The following is a 20,122-nucleotide window of genomic DNA, read 5'->3' as shown; positions in this document are numbered from 1 at the left end:
CGGAGAGCGAGTGCGAAGCGATATTGGGAGTACGTTGCGGACGCCCCCGCACACTAGAGTTGCGTGCCCGCCTTTGAAATTGTCTAGCTAGAGTCTGCTAGTAAAATTGTGTGTACTGGGCTTGCTGACGCTATCATCGTTATAAGTCAACACTCTTACCCGAGGTGTGTGCAATTCAAGCTGCGGAACTAGAAGAACAAGCATCTACGGTACAAACAAGTAGAATCTGCTCTGCCGGAAGAGCGAACAGTGTACTCAACACGTCCAGGCCTGCGGTGTGGCCAGTAGGTCCTGCCTTGGCATGATCGTACAATTGCTAGAACTGTCAACTTTGATATCGCGAACAAATTCAAATACATGCTACTGTCGATCTCCATACGTATCTTACAGTATTTATTACAGCTTGGTGGAGAGAGGGACATTCGATACTGAAGGCCTCCCGTCTACTCAACATGGGCAATCAGTTCATTGAGCTTGACCTTCGCATCCTTCATCTTGACAAAGTCCTCGAAGATAACATTGGTATCCTTCCGGAAGACCAAGCAGTGAGTTGAACCGCCGAAATGGAACATCCCGAGCTGGTCTCCCTGCTTGACCACATTGCCCTCCCTGACAGTCACATCGCACGACGAGACCTCGGACATCCCGACGGCTATGAAGCACATCAAGCCGATCTTCGGGTCGTTCGCTCTGATGAAAACCAGCGCGCGGGCGGCCACCGCGGTGATGAACGCCTGAGAGAGATCGGGCGCGGCGGGATCGGGGCCGCCGTCTGGGTTCTCGAAGCCCTCGAAAGGAGCCTCTGCGTAGTACGTGCCCGGGACCAGGACAATCTTCTCAATTTGGCCGTTGACGGGGCTGTGCCAGCGATGGTAGTTCATAGCACTGAGGAACGCCTGGTACACAGTCCCGCCGACGAACTGCTCTGCGAAGGGGTCGTCGTTGAGCATGTGGTACAGAGAGTAGGGCTGCCCCTTGAGCCAGAACTGATCGCGCGCATTGACGTCGTGCCGGATGCGAAGAACGCCCGACTCGCACGCACTGGTAATAAGAGCGTCGGATTGAGACGATCTGAGGACCTGAGGAGGAAGCGGGCGTTCGCCTGGCAGGAATTGTCTGGTGAAAAAATCATCCCAGGATTCATACCCGTAATGCTCGTCCGGGTTAGGGGACTTAGTAACGAACACCTGATCGAAAGGCTTGCCCAATTCCATTTGTGTGACGGCAGCCTGGCTGAACCACCCATACGGCTCGGTGGTCACCAGGACGTTGCACGACGCCGGGGACTGGAGAAACTTGGTCCATACTCGGAACATTTTGGCGAACATGGCGTTGACCTTGGGGTTGATGAACGTAGTAAAGCCCGAAGTTGTACCCATCGGCCAGTCGAGGATAGCGTTGATCGGAAAACCAATCAATCCGTTTGATTTCGTGAGGTCGGGGTTAACGTAGTATTCGGGTGCCTTCTTAATCACATCGTTGAAAAGCCTCAACATCGTCATGTAATCGCGGACCTGTGAACTATATTGTGAGGTTCATCGACATGGTAGTTATACGCGACAAGACGTACTTGTGGTTGCAGACCGGTAGGATCGTTGTTGTAAGGAGGCTTGGCGGGAACCTCATCGAACATACGATGGAACCCTTGATAAATTTCTGGGTTATTCTCGATAAGCTCCTGAAACTCCGTAATGACGGGGTCAAAAACGCCATCGAACGTTTCAAGAGCCTTGATCTTGTCGGCGAGCCATGCTCGTAAGACTGAGTGGTCCTGAGGTAACCACCCACCGACGCGATGAGCGACGAAGAGTTGAGCCATATTGATCTGAGGAAAGTGTCAATACTCTGACAGATGTGCGCAGGGAAGTACTCACCGATAACTCGAATGAAGGCGCGGTACTGATCCAGATGCGAGCTCTCCGTCTGCTTATATGCGTCCTGAGCTCAGGGCGTCAACCTACACGAGGGTTGTGATAATATTGTGACAATATTCATTATTTATATTCAATGTGTCAGGCAGCAAGCAGGGAAGTTGAAGTTGTCGGCTCAGTATCTGAGAATGTCGAACTAAACACTACTCCGATCACATAGAACACTTCGAACCCCAAGTCGAGCCCCTCCCATTGTCGATAACGCACAAGAAGCTCTCAGAAGAGGTATGCAGATGGTGCGCTGACGCCACCCCACTCGGCCTTCGGCGAGGGAAAAGGCAGCCGTCGACCTTCAGAAGGTTCAGCGGTTGACGTCGCTAGTACCCAAAAGAATTGAGTAGCCAATTGCAATCAAGGCGATTCACACCTTTCAAATTCTATCCGTCACATTGAAGTAGCTATATTCCCTAGTGATTGATGGGCAAGGGACAGTCAGGGTTTTGATGCCACAGATGAAAATCGATGCCACATAGTAGTAATTGTAATGGGTCCTACCATTCCTATCGTATGAAGCTATACCGCTGGAATTTGGCACCTGTGAAGAGCTCTATACCCTCCCTTTGACTCCAATCTTTGGCTCCAGATATCGCTATCTCCGGCCGAACAAGCACACCGCCAATTCTTAATCCTGCACGATTGAAGCGAACAGTAGCTGATAAAGGAGCATGAGGTAGTCAGTTGAGCAAGATGAAGGCACCAGTAGAATGTTATGCTCCTGGGGCATGAGAAGCAGGCAATACGGAGCAACACGATAGAAGCGAAAACTAGTGAACCAGCTGATACTGAACCCTGCTCAGCGAACCAATTTAGTAGTAATGAAGGTCGCATGCAGCGAGTTCAAACGCTCTAGGAACATCAAGACACGAAGATGCATGCTGATGAGAAAACGTAACTGACCTCTCAAATCCCAATGCTGGTCGGGGTGTATACAAAATTGCGCCGAGCTCTATCTGCACGGATGACGCGAAGGCAACATGTCTGGGAATGAGACCAGATGCATGACGCAGAGTTGGGTCCAAGCTGCTTCTTCTCGCCTCCAGCATCCAACAAGTCAACAGGCTAGCATGTTGCCAGTGGAATACAAATGTATGCTGCCAGGAAATGGCGATACAACCGCCGAGCGTTAACATCAAGTTGATATCTTGGACTCGACTGTCAGAAGCGTGTTCACTGGATGTTTGTGTCGTGCTTCCCCTGCTCTGGAGGTAACCCAGATATGCGCCAGATGGTAGCTTTGGTACTCTGCATGCTGTAGAGTCAGGTCAAAGTGGAGTAGGTCTCAAAGACACCAGCGGGGCTGTCAAGTTGCGCGAGTCTTTGGACGTCTGCGAAATGTTTAGATATTTTGATTTGTCGATCACGCGCAAATCACGCGCCGTGCGGGGTGACTAGGACTGTTCAAACTTCAAACGTCCTGTTCACTGAACACAAATTTAACGTTCCACAAGTATCAAGTATATAGACGAATCAATATCTCGGAAACACACTCATCTGATCTGCACAAGAACGAGCATTTCAGCGAATCAACATTTCAGAATATGTGCAAACGTAAATCGTCCGGTTCTAAATCAAAGTCAGATCAAAGTGCACTACAGGACATGACCGACCCCGCAACAATCGCGTAGATATCAGACGTTCGTAACTCAGAACCTAACTTGTGAAGTATATTTGATAATCTGACGGAACACCAGCCTCTTTGTAGGATACGGCTGCAAAAGATGTATCAGCAGCGTGAACACGTTCTTCTCGGATATTCTCACTTGTGATCGCTGGCGTAGAATCAAAATCCCAGATTCCGTATGGATACGACAGGTTACCGCTGTCCCCAATAGTCGACCCGCTGGCGGAGACCCCAATGAAGGCGATGGACAAGTTCCCCGTCACACTATCATTTGTCAAAGACTTTTCCCATTACTAGTTAGGTTCTTTGTTCAGTGTTTTATCCGATGACTGACATACCCAATACTGCACAAGCTGCAGCGAGCTGTCCTCATACAGACACTCATCGTTGAGGATGAGATAAGGCGACCCGGCTACAGTAGGGCCTCCAGTGGTTAGGCAACTGTCTGTCTGGGCACTGTCGACAATAGCAATATGGCCGTAGCTGACCGTCGCAGTGCCATTACTGGTTGTCTGGTAACCCATGAAGGAGCTATCACCTGATGAATACAAGATGGTGATCAGCATTCGCCCTAAAATCCAAACGATGCTGCATAGAGCATGAGCTTACATTGCTGGAAAGCGAATTCGATCGATGAGTCGGATTCTAGTGCAAGAAAGGCGCTAGCTTGGGACGTGTACTGAAACCCGGCTGGTATTCCCGCTGGAAAGGTTTTGGACGTCCATAGGAGTCCTCCACTGTATATCGTTTCGCATGATACGTCTTCCCTATTGACGAGGGGAGTCGCTAGGACAGAGACCGCAAGGGAGACGAGCGAAAGAACAGCCAGCATTACGTCGTGCTAGTGAGTGTACTAATCGCTTGAAGCAAGACAACTTTTTGCGAGAAGGTAAGTGTCAATCAGGATTCACCCAACCTTATATACGTCTCTGGTACTTTGAGACTCACAGGCTGGCGTTCCATGTCCGAGAAACTCAACGGAGAATCGTGTCTTGACAGACCGAGGCTAATCTTTGATGGGCGATGACAGTCGAGGTACGACTCTGAACTGCGCAAATGCCGCCCTCAGCTGACTCAGGATTGACTGGATTTCACTGTTTAAGCTTCACGACTGCGACCTGGGGATACATCCATTGGTGTCAAAACGTTGGCTCAATCAATGTTCTGCCAGTCGAGTATCTGTCTTCGAGACTGGACGAAGAGTGTCGATTTCTGTGTTGCAGGCTTCGCGTACAAACGCTCACCGGCGTGACGTTGTCTGCGCACCGCAGGCCGGCAGCAAATTGCGAACCTAACGGGATCTCAGTGACGTTGACATAAAGGCAATGCTGATGTGAAGATTAGGCATCATTTCTTTGCGGTCCCGTTTGCTGTCCGAGCGCGTCATTTTCTGACAGTTGAGGTATTACTTACACCTGGCTGAGACTCCGTCCACTCCATTCAGAGGGGTACTTTGATATGTAAGTATGTCCGATCGTCTATCGTCTACGTATATTGAAACAAAAAGGCTACAAGCTGTACCACTCCACCGCATTGTCGAACGTTGTACTAAATCGAAGCCGTTGTCGTGTTTGTACACCAGGCTCCTTCACAGATGCGACTAGCAACCAATAAGTGCGTGAAAGTGTACGCTTTGATATGACAAGCAAATCTTACCTGATACTATTTGGAGATCATCGATTAAACGATACCAAATCGCATAAGATAGGTTTCCGCTGTTATTGATGGTCAAGCCATCTGCAGAAACCCCGACAAAATCCAAGATAAGCGATCCCGACAGGCTCGCGTTCGTCAGAGACTGAATAAGTTGTGGTGAGCAGACATTAGGTATTATGTTTAGATGTTGCATTCACCCAATACTGTTCCAACTGTGAAGCATTGTCCTCATGGCTGCATTCGCTACTTCGAATGAGGTATGATGAATGAGGCTCGGAGAAATTGCCAACAGTAAGGCAGCTATTTGACTGGTAACGGATGGCAATATGGCCGTAGCTGGTCGTCGTAGTGCCGTTGGTCGTGGTTTGGTAGCCCATAAAGGTGCTATTACCTCAATCATGCATTCCGCATTAGCTCTTCCGTACTTGATGATACAGTGGAAAACCAACTCACATTCTTGGAAAACAAATTCGGGCGACAGCTGCGGAGAATTGATCACGGAGAGCAATGCATTTGGTTCGGATACATTCCAGGGGTAATCAAGCTGCACTGGGTGCCCATGGAAAGGAGGCATAAATCCCACCAAGAGCTTGCCTACATAGATGGTGTTACAAGAGACATTGTCCCGCGTGGCGAGTACGCCTACGGCGATAGATACCTCGAAAAAAATGAAAAGGAAAACTCCAAACATCTCTCTTGTAGGTGCCTATTGGGAAGTCAAGTCGGTGCTGAAGTGGGCAATTGTCCCTCGTTCGATATTTGAGTTTATATCTATGGACACAGCGTCTTGAAGCGTGATAGAGTCCATCTGTTGATATCATGTCAAATGTCAGATCTAAGTTTCGTATTTTATGCCTCTTGATACTAGTACCATCCACTGGCAGCTACGAAGAATGTACTGATTACACGACAAGACGGGTACGAAGTTTACATCCTACTAGGACCATTGTTGGGCTCAATCTTTGTCGAGTTCCTTACCAATCTGCAACTTGAAGTTGTCAAGGTGCGGTTCATCATGATCACTGTTCACGACTGCTGTGTAGTATACGAGCCGGGAAGTCGATCATAGTCTGATTTTATGTTGCGATGAACATCGCTAACATAGATACAACCGTCAGCACTACTGATATCACAGCCGGTATTGATCAGGGCGAGCTGATGTACAATGTATGTGACACTGCATACGTACCGTGAGCTTAACGGAATTATCATCATCGAATGCACTGCATCGTCGCCTCAATACTTAGATCTCTTAGTCTGTGGACAATGTGAATCACGCAGTATAGAACAATACTTGTGGAAGCTGGCTGCTGTTGCTTCACTATAAAACTCACCCGTGATGGAACATACTCAATTGCCGAAGCCAATGTTCCTCGAAGAGGTCCAACCACAGGATACCTCTTGAGCATGTCACAACTTTTGACTCTAGATAACAAGGCTCTTCATACTTCAGGTCCAGGTGAATGGGTTATTGAATTGGACCATAAGGTTTCCATAATCCGCACGCGATGATAACTAATGTGTCGCCGCAAGATCTTTGAGGATTATAATAGCGAAACATATTGAAAACTTAGTTCCAGGCCCAAGACTAGTTAAAAAAGCGCAGCTCGTACGGTGACGTGGCATTAGGCTCCGGCGAACCCACAGCTAGGAGCACAGCAGTCAGAAAAATGCTGTACAAACATTAGAACGAATTCAAAATACCCAAAATGGCCGATTGATTTTGGTAGGAGCCAATGGCATAGTAGTACGACAAATCGTCCTCGTAGTTTAAAGCTGTCCCGTTGGCAGTGACACCGACGAAAGAGACTGATAGTGTGTTCGATAGAGTGTCGTTGGTTAGAGCCTGTACGGCAAATCCACGTCAATTTTGAGTTTCCGATCAACACATACGCAAGAGAAACTCACCCAATACAATTCTTGTTGACTAGAATCATCGGTATAGTAACAAGCTGAATTCATTGCAATGAGGAATATTCCGCCAAAGATGCACGAGTAGGCCTCTTCTGCGACGGGAACAAGATGTCCGTAACTCGTCACCGTTGAGCCGTTGAACACTGTGTGATAACCCATGTACTCGCTATCACCTACAGGACTGTAATCAGGTCGGATAACTCAAGACATGTTGAGCGCACGCACAACGTTGGAACTCAAATTCCGGAGCGACACCTCCCTCTACGAGGACCGCCTGATTGGTATCCCAGAAGTACAAAGAGGCATTGACACCGGCGGGATTGAGCGGTGCAGCGGTTTGGTTGGTAGAGAATAGCCCCAGAGGGCCGGTGTGTATGGTCGTGCAGTTGATAGTGTCCCGACGGTTGAGGGCGGCAGCGGAGGCACATAAACCCAGAGACAGTATCAACAGAGGGGCGAACATGACTACGACTCAGAATTAGTCTGTGAATCACCAGTGCCTTGCGCACCATCAAAGGCTCATCTTTATGCTTTCTTCTTCTGACATCGGATCCTGACATTCGCACTTCAAGCCTTCAGGAACATGTACAGGTGATCCAGAACATCTCGGGCTTATACTGCCGTGTGAGGATGTCCGACTTGGCAACATGACGTTATGATGGCAGTATCTAGGACTGTCGAGTCCAGCTTTGCAGGGAAGGGTAACTTCATCAAACCAATCTACCGCGAGTAAGCGAGAGTCGATGAGGCAGAAGCTCCGAGTGGCTGTGCATGAGGATGGGATAGTGTATGTTTTCGACAGCTCACCACCAGTGCGGCGTGGTGTGCCCGAACCCCAATAGGTTGAGGTGAAAACTAAAGAGGAATAGAATATGGACGCACCCAAATCACACCACAGTTAGTCTTTGGAGGCAATTGGTGACATGCACTCGCCCACACTTGTGACTATTAGAGTATCCCATCTATGCAAGCTGCACTACATGGGACGCGCAGCGCTCTGCCCGGCTAGAGTCGGAGCTGGTGGCTTTGGAACTCGGCGCACAGGACGAACGCGCGCACGACGCGTCGAGTAACTTATGTTTGTCACGGTCACGACAGTACGCGTCCAAACGGTCGCGCGTCGCGTCTCGTCGCGCCTCAGCTTGCGCAAATTCACCACCTCAGCCGACATTCGCATGGGAAGGCAGCAAACCCTCGGTAGTTCCTATGCTTCAGGCACGTAAATACTGAATTAAATCGGTGTGGCAGGCAAATTCTTCGAAATGCCCTCGAGTTTTAAGCCAGCACCCCCTCAGCAATCCAAACTCGAGGAGGCGTGGGGTAGTAAGTCTAAGCGGGAAGAACTAGTTCGTGATGTGAAGAAGGAAGTTGTTTCCCGGAGCGCGGAGGACTTAGGTATGTCCTGCGGCCGGCTTCACGCAATCATCGAGTAAAGCTCTGGTTTGGCAGAGGGTTCGGGGAAGCGTAAACAGTCGCCGCTCCATCCAGATGGTGAGGTTCCGCAGTAATGCTCTCCACTTCTAGGTCTAATTCGTCAATTAGTATCCAAAGCACAGCAGCCGAGGCTGAAGAAACGTCGAGTGGTAGACTCAGATGACGAGGATCGACCATCAGGTAAGTGGGTCCGCTCTTATTCGTTGTACTCTTCGCCTTATTTGAAACACAGCACCAGTACCAGCATCTCCCGAGTCTAAGCCTGCCCCTGCAGACTCGCGTAGCGATACTGATGCACCTGTAGCGTCAGAGCGCACTTCGCGTAACATAGAGGCCCGCACTGAGGCAAAATCAGCGAAGTCTAGAGGGAAGCAGGTCGTGCGATCCGATTCAAGTCCAAAAACCATAGCTCCGGAAGAAGAGAGTACGTCGTCAGATGCTGATGGCGGTGAGGGTGATGATGCGGAAGAGCTCGAAGAAGAGGAAGATGGTGCTGCCTCGCAGAAGTATGATAAAGTCCTCGATGTTTCTTCGACACACTCATGTGATTTCTTTAGTGCTGAAGCCGCACTCTCACGAACGAAAGAAGTAGACATCCCCGGGGGCTGGGAAGTTGGCGAGCCGTGTGTCTCTGAATTTCCGCAAGCTAGAGACGCTATGCTAATGCTCTACGTAATAGCATCCCGTATGCTGCACTTACGAAAGTGTTCTCACTTATCGAGGCCACGACGAAACGTTTAGAGAAGACGGCCCTATTGACCGCTTTCTTTCTGCTAGTGATCCAGCGGAGTGCCAAGGGAGATACAGAATCTATGCTACAGGCAGTCTACCTTTGTATAAATCGTGTGAGTGATGTATGTCGTGATGGGTGGTTGGACTTATGATATCCTAGTTGAGCCCCGACTACATCGGCATTGAGCTCGGAATTGGTGAGAGCCTGCTCATCAAAGCCATTGGTGAATCGACCGGTCGCAGCCTCGCCGTTGTAAAATCAGAGTTGAAGAAGGAAGGAGACTTAGGCCTTGTGGCGATGGTTGGTTCCACCGTTAGGATTTGTGCGAGTCGCATCGCTTGACATGTGTTCCTAGAACTCGAAGAACAGCCAGAAGACGCTCTTCAAGCCCAAACCGCTGACGGTCCCTTTTGTGTTCACGAATCTCAAAGACATTGCGCTTAGCACTGGACACTCGGTTAGTCCCGTCTACCAGGCCGATGTGATAATTTGATTAAGAATGCGGTCGTCAGTCGCAAAATAAGAAAGTCTCGATCATCACGAAACTCCTTGCTGCGTGCCAAGGCTCCGAAGCAAAGTATATCGTCCGAAGTTTGGAAGGTAAACTTCGTATAGGAAACGCAGAGCGAACTGTGCTGGTAGCTCTCGCACATGCCTTCGTGCTAGCTGAGCAGGAGCGAGGTACGTGTGTTTCATTCACGTATAATTGTGGAGTTTTGAAACGCCCACCTAGCGAACAAGAAAATCAACAGCGAGAAGCTCACAGCCCGGCTAGAGGAGAGTGCGAACGTTGTCAAATCTGTTTACAGGTATGTTTTTCTGGTTCTCGAATACATCGACTGCTACTGATAAGCATTATAGCGAGCTTCCGACCTACGATCTCGTTGTACCTGCTCTTCTAGAAGCTGGCATTGATAAACTCCGAGAGAAGTGTAAACTCACGCCAGGTGTCCCGCTCAAACCTATGCTTGCCAAGCCAACCAAGGCGATTGGGGAGGTACTCGACAGATTCGAAAACAAACGATTTACTTGCGAGTATAAATACGATGGCGAACGTGCTCAGGTATGTATTATTGATATCTGTGATCAACAGCGTCTCAACTATGTTGTGCATAGGTTCACAAGCTGGAAGATGGCACGGTCGGAGTCTTCAGCAGGAATTCTGAAGATATGAGCAAGAAATATCCTGACCTCATGGAACAACTCCCTAACGTAAGTCTTGTATGCCTCCGCTTCCTCAGATGATGTAGCAAGGGCTATTCGTCAGTGCATCAACGAAAGCACAAAATCCTTCGTTTTGGATGCTGAAGCAGTCGCGATTGACAAAGACACGGGGAAATTGATGCCCTTCCAAGAACTCAGTCGTCGGAAGCGTAAAGATGTCAAGGTGGAAGATATCAAAGTCCGCGTCTGCCTGTTTGCTTTCGACCTCCTTTATCTGAATGGCGAGGTACGCTGCAGAGTTACCAGATTCGCGCTGCGAGCTGATATAGCCACTCGACCAGCCTTTGCTGCAGAAATCCCTTGCCGAGCGTAGGCTGCTGCTGCGAGACCATTTCCAACGCGTGCCTGGAGAGTTTGACTTTGCAAAGTCTTCTGATTGCGAGACGACCGAAGAAATTCAAGCGTTCCTGGAAGAGAGCGTGAAGGACGGGTGTGAAGGTCTAATGGTCAAGATGTTGGAAGAGGATCCTAGCTTTTATGAACCTAGCCGAAGAAGTGTCAACTGGCTGAAAGTACGTACCATATGGTACAGAAGCATGTACCGCCTAAGGCTGATACATGTTATCCTCGATAGCTCAAAAAGGACTATCTTGCTGGTGTTGGCGACTCACTCGATCTTGTGGTGGTGGGTGCGTACTATGGGAAGGGCAAACGTACGAATGTGTACGGTGCATTCCTTCTCGCGTGTTATGATGCAGACGCGGAGGAATATCAAACTATCTGCAAGATTGGCACAGGATTCAGCGAAGAGGCTTTGCAGGCACACCACGATACGCTTAAACCACTCGAGACTACGAAGGCACGGGCCGACATAAAAATTGGCGGTGCGAAGCCGGACGTCTGGCTTGAGCCAAAGGTTGTGTGGGAGGTGCTCACAGCCGACCTGAGTCTGAGCCCCATATATACTGCGGCACAGGGATTGGTATGCATTACATGCATGTATTGTCGTTTTTTGGCTAACGCCCCAGCGTGCAGGTTGAGGAAAGAGGAATATCGTTGCGATTCCCAAGATTCATCAGAATCAGAGACGATAAATCCGCCGACGATGCGACCGGGCCAGAGCAGGTGGGTGCTGTAAGGCGTACGTCGTATGGCGCTTTACTAAAATTCATATCCAGATTGCGGAGATGTACGAACGACAAGCACTCGCGCAGACCAAAGGAGGCAAAAAGAAGGGCGGCGGCGACGCAGATGACGGGTTTTGGTAACGTAATGGTGTTCAGTCACGATCTGTCGAGTCAATATGTGTTCATCATAATGTAATTAGTAAACCAGGATATCGGACTCTGCCACGGATCCAAACGACCCTGAAGGATGGTCTATTTTGCAACTATGTCCTTGTCTGACTGTGCCTTTTCTCTGCCACCCATGTACCAATAGTTTATGAAACGGCCGCCCTGGACGGTCTGCGCGGTCGCATTTGTTGCGTGACAAGCGAAGAGCAAGTAATTTCGTGGTTGCACACGCCAAGCTGTGAATTTTATGTTAAGCAATGTGCATGTATTAGAGCGAGTTCACGCACCAAAGCGCATGAAGACCATACTACGAATACGCTGTCAGTGATACAGAATGAGGTGCGTCGAGTTAGACGCACGAATAAGAAGCAAGGGCGGTTGTCATTGCCCCCGAAATAACGTCCTCATCCTTCTTCAGGTCGGCCAAGGCAGCCAGCGGCAGTCCCCAGTTTGCGACCTATTGTTCGAGCGCAGATTTGAGTAGAGTCCTGTGTTTAACCTGCTGCACGCACCGGTCCCCAGAAGTGGGTGCCTGCAGACTGGTTAGAGGTGGGTTGTGCGAGGACGAGAAGACTTACTGAAGAAGTATTCACGAGCAGCAGGAGAGCGCAGCCAGGTAAAGAACGTCGACGCCATGGCCGAGAGAAAGATGGAGTCAGTGGAGAGCGCAAGTGACTGAGCGAGGGCCCGAGGAATGGCGCGCGGGAGACGCGTGAGAGCGTGGTTTGTCACAGACGACGGCCTCAAGACGCTTGCCGTCTCTCCTCCTCGTGGGTCACTGGGTGCGTCCCTGCTGCTCGGACTATCCGAACATGATTTCTGCTGCCTCGGTGTGCATGAACGGCATTTGTATCAACCTGGACGGATGCAAAGATCTCGCTCTTTGCGCGTGCCAAGTCCCACATGTCCCCGCGTCTACTTGCACCGCGCACACAAGACCTGCCTCCGAGGCCTCGTTCACCTGCACGTTGCGGCGCTTCGCACTGGCCACTTAGTCTTATTTTCCCCCGTCATGCCTCTTCTGTTTCGCACTGTACCCACCCCGCCACCGCACCATGCAAGCTTATCCCAGCAGTGATCAGGGCTACTATCCCCCTACTCAGTACGCCCAGCCGCAGACAACCTACTACCCGCAATACACACCCTACCACCCATACCTTCCCCCACAGCAGCCAGTGGCTCCGCAATATTCGACGTATTCCGCACAATATGACCAGTCGCCGCAGTACCCTACGCCAGCACCGGCAAGGAGGAAGCTGAGCCGTGGAGCATCTACAGGTGGTGTCCCGACAACCTCCAACCGTCCAGGCACTCCAGGAGCCCCCCGTAGGTCTGCAATGAAGAAACATGGAGACCGAGCTCCATCTGCCAGTGCGGTTTCACTCTCCAGACAAACCAGTGCCTCCGATGCTCGTCAGAGGGTCAACTCCCTCACTCGTCCCCGCTCAAATTCTGCCTCCCATTTTCTTCCAGGTGCGTCGATCACCAGCCTGATTGCGCTTCCATTTGACTTGGGATATGACTGTTCCTAGATCATCTTTTTGTATCGTTCATTGGTTCCAACGAACTCCGTGTGGAGAATATATGCTATCAGACCACACTCGATGGGCTTCGCGAAGCTATCCTTCCAATGTGGCCTCAAGGCGTCTCTTTTCAAGACAGCCGCGGTCACGGTTGGCGTGTTCAATTCGCAGGTAGCCCTTGGACGAGCACAAGAACAGATGCAATACTGTAAGCTGCCAGTTTTGAGCACGAGTCATAGCTGTGATTTACCTTGAGATGTGCGCGTCCCCAGTGCACAACGATTGATTTGCCGCCTCTATATGATCTTGGCTAAACAGGTTTGCCTCGCTCACTCTTTTACATCGTCCTTGATTTTTTTTGACGCATTGCGCAGGGATATTCATATCTTACGACGGTTCAAACGGGCTACACCGTTGGTATTAATTGCTGCATTCCAATTTCAACCCCATCTGATACTGGTGACTGCAGCCGCAGCCTCCACGAATGATTTTCGTCGACTCGATACCTGACCTCGACGTGGAAGTGTTTCTGATAACTTTCTCTCGCTCAAAGCTGAGACTACGACTCCTGGATGCGCCCCCCGGTATCGTGCAACAACTTGAGGCCAGCTTGCGCGCTGTTTTTCCGCGGAAAATCTCATCGCATGCTGAGCATGAAGACGGCATTCATGTCATTGAGGTCAAGCGAGAAGGAATCCGGCGTGAGTTCTCGCGGGCACGTTGCATTGCTGTTGTTAAGATTTGCTGCTACTTTCTAGCGCGAGATCAGGACAAGAATCTCTTTCTTGCATGCGTGTTACGATTATTGAATACTGTGGGTTTCAAACTCGACGGGAGCATTCCCCTGGGCAAGAGGGGACCATTTGGGTTTGGTCCACGGCAGGAAGCTTGGATATTCAGAAGCACGATGCGGCAGTTGGATGGCCGTCAGAAGTCATGATGTTCGCTCATTCCGATCTCACATGATTTTATGGTACGCGGCGCAATCTGCCTCGATGCTAGAGTGCTAAGCATGATCTTGATAGATAACGGCGTTGAACGATGTATCCTCATGCACGATATGATCAGACTGTAGTTGATGTGCATGAATAAATTGATAAATACCCGCAATGAATTGTCAGGGATGTTTATGCTTTGCTGGCGCCACGATGATGGAATCAATCCTCGCAGAAATCTTGTTGAGGACACCGCATTTTGAGTGCAATGGTAATGGCGCATTACGTCAAGCTTCGAAAAAGTATTACACCTGCCGAGGTAATGAATTTCCATGCATTCAGCAACGGACTGGCCATTCTGATGCAATGGATCGAGCAGTTCGGCAGGGTCTTACAGTTGAGAACAGAGCCATGGATGGCAACCAAATCCACTGAGCATTGGACTTCTGGCCCTCACAACCCGCGAAATGCATCCATGTTTACGGCGCAGACACTGGTTTAGATAAGGCAGTGTCAGCGGTCGGTCAGTCGGTTCATCTCGTGCTGTTTGGCTGATGCGTAATAGTTGGGTGGGAGCGTTCCGTGGATGGGGACTATCGCACCAAAATCATAAGCGAATCCTTCTGCTTCAGAACCATGGACATGTTTACCCCATTTGCAAGTTGTATTGCCTCATGTGTGTCCGATAAGGCAATGCGTTTTTTTTGAAATGCAATTTCATAGACTACGCTAATGTGGGTCTAGAGGTGGTTGTGAGTCTGTTCGAAGGTGAAGTGATCGAATTTAGGCTTGTGAGCGGGGTCCGGAGGTCTCGCACAGCATTCACGAATGTGCCAATTGTTCATAGTGATGTTTGGACGATACAGATCAAGATACCTAATGCTCACAACGACGAAAACGACAACGAAGATCATGGAATAATTGGGATGGGATCAAAACAGGTCCATGACGAGGTCAGACGAAGCTATCCATCGGTGTGCCCTCGCCCTGCTCGCTATGAATTTCAGTTCGGTTTGGGCTTCGGACGGACGATGGCTGTAGGTTTGATTGGCCGACCCCTTGGGATGAATTCGACATCGTCGCTGTCGGTCGTATGTCAGTCCTGAATTACATTGCTCAATGGAAATCTATGATTTACTCATCATCCACGGGTGTGCTAAGGAGCAAAGCTTTAGCAACCCGGATGTGATTCGTAATAAATTGGTTCACGAACCTGGGCGTCGGTATCCGCAACTCCTCGCCTTCCGGCGTAGTGGGGCTGCTCTTGAATTCATCGTTCAAGTCTATAGCCTCATTGGAAGCAGAGATTGAGAGCCTAGAAAAGGGTGAGTCTGAGAAGCGGCCCATGAATCAAGTGACGCAACGGTAGCACGATAGGGCTCGATGGCATGGCCGACATGGAGCGGGGTGGGAGGATGCGAAGTTGCAATAAGGGACTCCGGTTGTGTTGTACTGCGCGGTGAGCGTAGTTTGTGTCTTATCGTCTCATCGTCGCAGGTATTTATACCGCACAGAGGTCTTGTCACTCTCCAGCATGCAGTGCTATTCGTACTCAATGCGGCACCCCAACGTGTGCTGCACCCAAACCACAACCCTCGAGTAGCGCACTGCTTTACAGTGCCTTGTTTCTAATGCAAGGACTATTGTACTCGGGGGTCCGAACAGCCTGAGGTTCGTCCGTAATCTTCCGATCCTCACAGCATTGTACAGACCTCATTTTTGAAATGAACTTCCATCGCTAAGGGTTTATCCAGATACGAGGCAAAAGTCGAGTGGCGGTAATGTCACGTCTTCGTCCACTGCTCTCATCATCCATAGTCGCTACCTGTACACATTTGACAAATGTGTACAGGCGAAGTACCCCATTTGAGCTTTTCGGGAGTAGGTGTATCTAAAGTTACGGGCGGGTGTGTAAGAGTCCTCTCAATTTTGCGCACTGCACCACATCTAGTCACGAGGCGGTTCACTACCATTGTTCGACCCGCTTCTACTTGGCCTTAGTGACGGCATACTAGATCACCCGCAGGACGAGTCGCACTTTGAACAAAGTCTGCGTTGCAAATCAGGCAGGGGTTGTGAGGAGATGCGTCTCACGATCGCGTACGTTACTCGAGTGCTCATTGAAATGTCAGCTGTCAGCAGAAATACAAAGGCCTGAACGCGACTGGGAGACAATCACGTCATATGCTAACATTGCAAGCAGCCATTAGCAACGCGGAGTATGCGTCAAGGTACTTTACCAATGTGCTCAATTTGTGTTCTTAAGGACAAGACCAGGCAGTACATTTGCTGCTAATCGGGCCTGTTACGGCATGCGTACCATTGTATGATGGAGCGATGCGCTATAAAATTGGCGCAAGATCTCAAGAGGACTTGGCTCCCGCCAGGGTCGGGTCTTTTGAATAATTCGGAAACTTACATGGCCAATGGCTGACCGCGCATTGGATCTGTTAGAGGCTCTCCACCGCCGTCGACCTTGAACCTAAACATGGCTCGCGGAATCTGTTAGAGAGTGAGGACAATATATCATGCGTGCGCGAGTTAATACTATAGCCTGGTGAGTATTCAAGTTGCTCAGAAAAGCACCCATCATGATAAGCCAGTGTTCCTCGGATCGCACAGCTCTACGACGAGACTAAACTCAAATGCATCTCCCTTTACATATGGACAACAGCTCAATACACTTATCAACGCCCAACAGGACATAGGCACAGGACAGTATTAGCTGACCTTCGTACACTCCATCACGAACTTTCCTGGTGCTTAACCGCACCGGTCGGTTGAATCGAGTGAGGCCGCTTCAAAAGGCCCCGTGAAGGCTGCCTGGCAGAATTGGAGGGCTGCGTATTCGACGGTGTAGTCTGTGCGGAAGTGGGAGAAGCATGTGGTTGCGAGGGTGCCTGCGAAGTCTGAGTTGTTGCATTGGGTGGTCGCGCATTCGAGGAGGAATTGCGACTGGGTGCTGTCGCACTATTTCTTGGTACAGCACCGATCGTCTTTGTGGGTCTCCCCCTCGAACGTAGATCGTCATCGTCATCGTCGTCGTCGTCTGAGAACTCGTCCCCGCTGCTCGAAGAGTCCCGATCATCGTGGTCACTACAAATCAAATGTTAATGGTGCCGGTGGGTCATGTGTAACGACCAAGCGTACTCATAAAATCGACCCGTAACTCCCGTGCGCGGGCTACATTGCTGTGAGCTGATAGCTACCAATAACAGCATAGGTACTCACCTTGATACAGGAGAGATGTTGTTCGCTATGCCATCCTGAACGTCGTCATTCTCATCCGCGGTGCTGATAGTACCGGCTGCGTCCACCTGGTGGCTGGGGGGAACGACTGAGCTAGACTGAATACATGTCATACCATGACAAAACTTACACGGGTAGTACATCCGATGTATTGCTGAGGTGAAGGGGTTTATCTAGGGCAGCTAACGAGGGAGTAACGTCCATGCCGTCGTTTGTGCTGTATTGAAGATGTATGCAACCTGAATGGTTAGTAACGTCACTGCGATTCACGTTGGCCTATATATGTGCGTTCAGGGTATACGTTGGCTGTGTCTGAGCGGCTGCGAATAGACGAATACCAGAGTAAGACGGACAGCCTTCATTAGCACCGTCGTGCCAATGACGGCGCTTACCTGTGCTGATTGAACCACACAGTGCCAGACGCGTAAAAAGACCCGTCCTTATGGCAGAGGGAGGCTGGAAGGACCTAAACACCCTCATGCATCTTGCCCACCGTTGGCGGAAATGAACGGGGGGCGGTGTTTGTTGCCTCATTGAGCCTTCGCAACAGATGCTCCCAAGTGTCAATGTCCTACCACTGTGGTTGGATTGCTGCACACGCTCTCTTCGCCAACGATTCTTCTGTTCGGGGCATGCGTCCACTCAACATTCTAACGAGGCAGACTTCCGCAATGACTTCGTACAGCGGTAATCATCAGCTCACCTAATACAATGGCGTTGTTTGGTGTGCGACGGCGAAACAATTCTGTGTCTAAAATACCATTTGAATTATGTGATATCGAAAGTATCTCCCCTACGCCATGCATGTATGACGAGGACGCGGTATGCGCTTCGGAGTCACTCCTAAAAGTAAAAGGTTACACCATCTTGACAACCTTACTGCCGTCTGCAACTCCAGCGAGACTCTTTGCATAAACTTTGCCGCTGGCGTCCTTGCGGCTAAGCAGCTCGTCCCACCAGCCGAAAAGGAAGTCCCGCGCGATGAGCTTGAACCAAGGCGTAAACGAATTCGCTAAACCGAAGCATAAGCGAAATCAGACGCAGTACAAGAAGGATAATACCTGGATCATCGAACATCGCCTGCAGTTCAGCCTTGTTCACATACTTATGATCGCGAATCTCGTTCAGGTTGGGCTTGACGGTGACATTCGCCGTCAAGAAGAGAATATAGTCAACTGGTAGGGTACGTGAGCCTGCAGCTGGGACGAATACAACGCGTACTTACCTTCATGTTCGCCCCATGTACCGTTTGACGGCGCCAGGTAATGTATGCGGGTCAAGTACTGAAATTCGTCAACCGGTGTTTGCTCCTTGGGAATTCCTAGCTCGTGTTCTAGCTTGCGAGATGCGGCGATGCGAACGCCCAGCTGGTCTTTCTCGACCTTCTCCTCTTCGAAGTCATCTAGCGGGTGGGAACAGCAGGTGTTGGTCCACATGTCGGGGAAGGTGATTTTCTCCGTAGCGCGCTGCTGGAGAAGAAGCTTCCCATCGTTCGGTCGAAACACGAACGCAGAGAAAGCACGGTGAAGTAGTCCCTTGTTGATGTTCTCCATTAAATGGCCTGCATAGGTCTATCAATGCAACGAACATGCCCGTTCCTACGGACGAACATACAGGTCTTCTTGTCCGCTGCTCCGAGAGCTCTGTCCTGCTCGTCCACCAGAATACATCTCTCGTCCATCAGTTTAGACTGCTCTGGATCATACTTTGAGAGGTCGATGGTGGAGAGGATAGCACGAGAGGCCTCAACGGCGGGGGAAGACATTCTGCGGGATGAGCTAATGGAACGAAAGGGAATGAAGCTCATATAGCGTCTCATATGAGGGTGATATCGCGGACTTCATGACAGGGAAAATGATGCATCGTATGAGCCCACCCGGAAAATGTGGCGGCAAACTGAGCGTCTACAAGTCCCAACTATGATGATGATGATGGAATCAGCATTTATATACCGCAACAAGCAAACAAAATGTGCTAAGACGCGGTGATAACCGGTCCGTACAAGTAGAACTAATACGACTGGGCTACTTATCGCTATCGAGGCTTTCAAGGGTGCCGGTACTCTATGCTAGGGGAGGGAGTAGGTGTAGAGAAGCGTTGTTGTTCTCGTGGTACAAGTTCCAACTAATCTCCCCTAGGCAGCCTTAAGTTGCGGCAATGTCCATTTGAAAGATGCGGAATCGCGTTTTTCATACTTTTGTGCTCCACACCAAGACCCCAGGGTCGCCAGTTGACGCTCTACTTACACCCTGGTTCCAGGCTCTCCTTGTCCGCCTTTCTCTCAATTTGAATTCCATTATTATCTGTGAGTACCAGATTTCGTGGAGACGATAAGCACCGTGTCATGTATATGGGTGCTAATAGTACAGTCATGGTTGAAATGGGGATATTTTGAGTGCTAGCATGTTGGATAGGCCCTGGTCAGTGAATGTAGTAGATGGCCTTGGGATGCCCTCACTAATCGGCTCACTCACTGTGCTAGCAAGCCTTCTCCGTCTCTGGCCGACGCCCCGGGCTCGCCATGACGCCTTCGTCTTGCTCGTCACTACGCCCGGCGGCCACGTCGACTATGGCCACGCCGTCGGTCAAACTCTGCAGCGCGTACTCGGGAGTACGCGGCTCGCAACCTTTCCCCGCACGCTGCAGTCACCTCCATCAACATTTCAA

General features: G+C 50.1%; 10 protein-coding genes across 10 annotated transcripts; 2 read left to right on the top strand and 8 right to left on the bottom strand.

The window, feature by feature from the left end:
• Window positions 1–443: 443 nt before the first annotated feature.
• On the bottom strand, window positions 444–1,819 carry FIBRA_01567 (uncharacterized protein; the record flags this gene model as incomplete). The annotated part of the gene is made up of 2 exons (XM_012323442.1): window positions 444–1,514; window positions 1,571–1,819. 2 exons carry the CDS (start codon window positions 1,817–1,819, stop codon window positions 444–446), a joined length of 1,320 nt encoding a protein of 439 aa, XP_012178832.1.
• Window positions 1,820–3,581: 1,762 nt separating this feature from the next.
• On the bottom strand, window positions 3,582–4,384 carry FIBRA_01566 (uncharacterized protein; the record flags this gene model as incomplete). Its single annotated transcript, XM_012323441.1, has 4 exons — window positions 3,582–3,640; window positions 3,692–3,833; window positions 3,891–4,090; window positions 4,162–4,384. 4 exons carry the CDS (start codon window positions 4,382–4,384, stop codon window positions 3,582–3,584), a joined length of 624 nt encoding a protein of 207 aa, XP_012178831.1.
• A 676-nt stretch (window positions 4,385–5,060) lies between these two features.
• FIBRA_01565 (uncharacterized protein) lies at window positions 5,061–5,585 on the bottom strand (the record flags this gene model as incomplete). The annotated part of the gene is made up of 3 exons (XM_012323440.1): window positions 5,061–5,152; window positions 5,209–5,350; window positions 5,406–5,585. 3 exons carry the CDS (start codon window positions 5,583–5,585, stop codon window positions 5,061–5,063), a joined length of 414 nt encoding a protein of 137 aa, XP_012178830.1.
• A 1,211-nt stretch (window positions 5,586–6,796) lies between these two features.
• On the bottom strand, window positions 6,797–7,585 carry FIBRA_01564 (uncharacterized protein; the record flags this gene model as incomplete). The annotated part of the gene is made up of 4 exons (XM_012323439.1): window positions 6,797–6,855; window positions 6,913–7,054; window positions 7,117–7,295; window positions 7,348–7,585. The coding sequence occupies 4 exons, from the start codon at window positions 7,583–7,585 to the stop codon at window positions 6,797–6,799; spliced, it is 618 nt and encodes a 205-aa protein (XP_012178829.1).
• Window positions 7,586–8,384: 799 nt separating this feature from the next.
• On the top strand, window positions 8,385–11,721 carry FIBRA_01563 (uncharacterized protein; the record flags this gene model as incomplete). The annotated part of the gene is made up of 17 exons (XM_012323438.1): window positions 8,385–8,517; window positions 8,572–8,613; window positions 8,665–8,736; window positions 8,789–9,062; window positions 9,114–9,179; window positions 9,236–9,401; window positions 9,449–9,589; window positions 9,645–9,746; window positions 9,802–9,970; window positions 10,023–10,098; window positions 10,151–10,352; window positions 10,406–10,501; window positions 10,557–10,739; window positions 10,795–11,025; window positions 11,088–11,435; window positions 11,489–11,578; window positions 11,632–11,721. The coding sequence occupies 17 exons, from the start codon at window positions 8,385–8,387 to the stop codon at window positions 11,719–11,721; spliced, it is 2,481 nt and encodes an 826-aa protein (XP_012178828.1).
• Window positions 11,722–11,832: 111 nt separating this feature from the next.
• On the bottom strand, window positions 11,833–12,384 carry FIBRA_01562 (uncharacterized protein; the record flags this gene model as incomplete). The annotated part of the gene is made up of 5 exons (XM_012323437.1): window positions 11,833–11,984; window positions 12,036–12,055; window positions 12,108–12,205; window positions 12,261–12,280; window positions 12,327–12,384. 5 exons carry the CDS (start codon window positions 12,382–12,384, stop codon window positions 11,833–11,835), a joined length of 348 nt encoding a protein of 115 aa, XP_012178827.1.
• Window positions 12,385–12,803: 419 nt separating this feature from the next.
• On the top strand, window positions 12,804–14,211 carry FIBRA_01561 (uncharacterized protein; the record flags this gene model as incomplete). Its single annotated transcript, XM_012323436.1, has 6 exons — window positions 12,804–13,221; window positions 13,281–13,479; window positions 13,544–13,589; window positions 13,646–13,684; window positions 13,741–13,972; window positions 14,030–14,211. 6 exons carry the CDS (start codon window positions 12,804–12,806, stop codon window positions 14,209–14,211), a joined length of 1,116 nt encoding a protein of 371 aa, XP_012178826.1.
• Window positions 14,212–15,209: 998 nt separating this feature from the next.
• Window positions 15,210–15,605, bottom strand: FIBRA_01560 (uncharacterized protein; the record flags this gene model as incomplete). Its single annotated transcript, XM_012323435.1, has 4 exons — window positions 15,210–15,288; window positions 15,345–15,362; window positions 15,420–15,521; window positions 15,571–15,605. The coding sequence occupies 4 exons, from the start codon at window positions 15,603–15,605 to the stop codon at window positions 15,210–15,212; spliced, it is 234 nt and encodes a 77-aa protein (XP_012178825.1).
• Window positions 15,606–16,950: 1,345 nt separating this feature from the next.
• On the bottom strand, window positions 16,951–17,659 carry FIBRA_01559 (uncharacterized protein; the record flags this gene model as incomplete). The annotated part of the gene is made up of 4 exons (XM_012323434.1): window positions 16,951–17,302; window positions 17,357–17,389; window positions 17,438–17,530; window positions 17,586–17,659. 4 exons carry the CDS (start codon window positions 17,657–17,659, stop codon window positions 16,951–16,953), a joined length of 552 nt encoding a protein of 183 aa, XP_012178824.1.
• Window positions 17,660–18,312: 653 nt separating this feature from the next.
• Window positions 18,313–19,220, bottom strand: FIBRA_01558 (uncharacterized protein; the record flags this gene model as incomplete). The annotated part of the gene is made up of 4 exons (XM_012323433.1): window positions 18,313–18,467; window positions 18,517–18,630; window positions 18,681–19,016; window positions 19,070–19,220. The coding sequence occupies 4 exons, from the start codon at window positions 19,218–19,220 to the stop codon at window positions 18,313–18,315; spliced, it is 756 nt and encodes a 251-aa protein (XP_012178823.1).
• Window positions 19,221–20,122: the final 902 nt, after the last annotated feature.

The sequence above is a fragment of the Fibroporia radiculosa genome (genome assembly GCF_000313525.1).
Source record: "Fibroporia radiculosa TFFH 294 genomic supercontigs, scaffold707, whole genome shotgun sequence".
In the NCBI taxonomy this organism is placed as follows: Eukaryota; Fungi; Basidiomycota; class Agaricomycetes; order Polyporales; family Fibroporiaceae; genus Fibroporia; species Fibroporia radiculosa.
The sequence above is the reverse complement of the archived record's forward strand: the minus strand, read 5'-3'. Positions and strand labels throughout refer to the sequence as shown.